The sequence below is a fragment of the Protobothrops mucrosquamatus genome, unplaced genomic scaffold (assembly GCF_001527695.2).
Source record: "Protobothrops mucrosquamatus isolate PMUCROS unplaced genomic scaffold, P.Mucros_1.0 scaffold3815, whole genome shotgun sequence".
Classification (NCBI taxonomy): domain Eukaryota; kingdom Metazoa; phylum Chordata; class Lepidosauria; order Squamata; family Viperidae; genus Protobothrops; species Protobothrops mucrosquamatus.
In genome coordinates, this window is record NW_015389767.1 from 94,149 (window position 1) to 96,695 (window position 2,547).

The 2,547-nt window shown below is 54.8% G+C and overlaps 1 protein-coding gene across 1 annotated transcript in view; it reads right to left on the bottom strand.

Moving 5' to 3' along the window:
* SSPO (SCO-spondin) overlaps positions 1 to 2,336 on the bottom strand; it is a gene marked incomplete at both ends in the record, with an annotated part of 95,588 nt that extends 93,252 nt beyond the window's left edge. Inside the window, 2 exons of the mRNA XM_015827615.1 lie at positions 299 to 463; positions 2,112 to 2,336. Of these exons, the coding sequence (XP_015683101.1) occupies positions 299 to 463; positions 2,112 to 2,336 (390 nt within the window). The remainder of the gene's footprint in view (positions 1 to 298; positions 464 to 2,111) is intronic.
* Between the last annotated feature and the right edge of the window lie 211 nt (positions 2,337 to 2,547).

Here is a 2,547-nt window from a genome sequence, read left to right on the forward strand (position 1 = left end):
TGGGGTGGGGTGGGTTCTGTTGGGGTGGGGTGGGTTGAATTGGGGTGGGTTCTGTTGAGTTGGGTTGAGTTGGGGTGGGTTGAGTTGGATTGAGGTGGGATGGGTTCTGTTGGGTTGGGGTGGGTTGAGTTGGGTGGGTGGGCACTCTGTGACAAAGCCTGTGTAGAAGTTGGGAACCGGGCCAACCCCTCGAAGACAAAGCCTTGGTTATCCCCCCCTCAGATTTTCCTTTCCTCCTTTGACAGTGGTCCCCACCCCCCTTCCTCCCTGCTCCCAGTAACTCCCCAGGACACTTACGGCAGAAGCTCTGGTTCCTCCAGGCCACAAAAGCTCCCTCCTGGGCACACTGGTGGGCGTAGGCAGCCAGGGCACCACAAAGACAATCATCCTCAGCCGAACAGCTGCACACGTCCTCCAGGCACAACTGGTAGAAGGGTTCCCGCTCCACCAGGTTGTGGCAGGGCTGGCAAGGGGGTGGGAAAAATGGATGACCCTTGAGAAACTTCCCTTGATTGTCCATCTGGGTGGATTTACGTGGTGAGGGAGCATCGTGGTGGATATGCTCTTTGACCCAAGCAAGTCAAGAAGCTTCAACACTGCTGTGTCCAAGTTAGGACAACTTTCCCTCTCTCTCTATCCCAGAGTATCTCAGCCTCAGTGACTTTCGGAGAAACGGACTTCAACTCCCAGCAGACTGGCGGGGGAATTCTGGGAGTTGAAGTCCACACATCTCACAGTCGCTAAGGTTGAGAAATGCTGATCTAGAGGATTGTGGATTGTACCATCTTTCTGAGTCTTCTACAGCAGGGATCCCCAACACGCGAGCTGAGGCCCACTACCGGGCCGCAGCGCATCCAGAACTGGGGCCGCGGAAGTGGCAGGCGCTCACATTTGCGCACCCAGCTTCATTTGCGCGAGTGGCGAGCGGGCGCGCCCGCCGCTTGTGCAAATGGAGCCGTGCACATGAGCATACTCGCCCGCTGTTGGTGCGAAAATTCCCCTCTCCCCTCCCCACCGTCACTGAGGCTGCCATTGTCGGTCTACAAAGCCGGAAAAGTTGGGAATTGTGGTTCTATAGGTATCTCCGAACTCGGCAATTCAAAGAGGTTGTAAAAACGAGGCATAAGAATTTTCCTGCTTAGAAATTTGGGGCGGAGTTGCAGCGTCCCCAGGGACACGTGATCCAAATTCAGAGGCTTGGCCACTGACTCCTATTTATGACGGTCGCAGTGTCCCGGGATCACGTGATCCAAATTCCAACCCTTGGCAAATTGATTCCTATTTATGACGGTTGCAGTGTCCCGGGATCACGTGATCCAAATTCCAACCCTTGGCAAATTGATTCCTCTTTATGACGGTCGCAGTGTCCCGGGATCACGTGATCCAAATTCCAACTCTTGGCAAATTGATTCCTATTTATGATGGTCGCAGTGTCCTGGGATCACGTGATCCAAATTCAAACCCTTGGCAAATTGACTCCTCTTTATGACGGTCACAATGTCCCAGGATCACATGATCCAAATTCCAACCCTTGGCAAATTGATTCCTATTTATGACGGTCGCAGTGTCCCGGGATCACGTGATCCACATTCCAACCCTTGGTAAATTGACTCCTATTTATGACGGTCATAGTGTCCCGGGATCACGTGATCCAAATTCCAACCCTTGGCAAATTGATTCCTATTTATGACGGTCGTACTGTCCCGGGATCACATGATCCAAATTCAAACCCTTGGCCACTGACTCCTCTTTATGACGGTCGCAGTGTCCCGGGGTCATGTGATCCCCTTTTGGGACCCTCCGATGAGCAGTCAACGGGGGAAAACAGGTGCACTTAATGACCGTGTGACTCGTTTAAGAATGGCCGCAATCCCCTTCACAACAGTGGCAAGGGAAGTCGTAAACGGGGGCCAAACTCACATCACAAATTGCTCGCTTGATGGCACAAATGTTGGGCCCCATTGAGGGCCGTGAGGACTAGCTGCACCTTCTCTGCTGGAGGGGGGAGGGTCTGGTAGAGTGCCCCCCCTAAAAGGCATCTGAAGCCTCGCCTCCTTTGCCCCTGCGCCCTTCCTAACACCACCCCTGGTCAGCACCCCTGGTTGTCTTACCTGGAAGGGCGCGCCGTGGAGGGCGGCACAAGCCGTCTCGGCGTATTGCCGTCGTTGGGTGTACGTGCTGCAGGAATCGAAGAGTAAGTCGCCCGTAGGGGCGGGGCAGGCGTGGGAAAGTTGGAACTTGTGGGCGAAAGCCGCCACGCTGGACTCCACGTCGCCCTCCGGGGTGGTGAACTCCTCCTGCTGGTTCCAGTTGTAGGTCCCGCAAAGGCCGCGGACCTGGAGGGAGGTGGACGAGAGTTTGGCCCAGGTTACAAAGTTAAGGTTGGGCACCCTTTCAGGTCCGACAGAGCCCGACAATTGGCTCTCGTCCGGAAGTGACGTGTGTGTGTGTGTGTGGGGGGGTGTTCAGGTCTTGTGGCGGGATTTGATTTATTGCACACAGTGAGGGAATAGGGAGGGAGAAAATGAGGGAGGGAGGGAGGAGAAA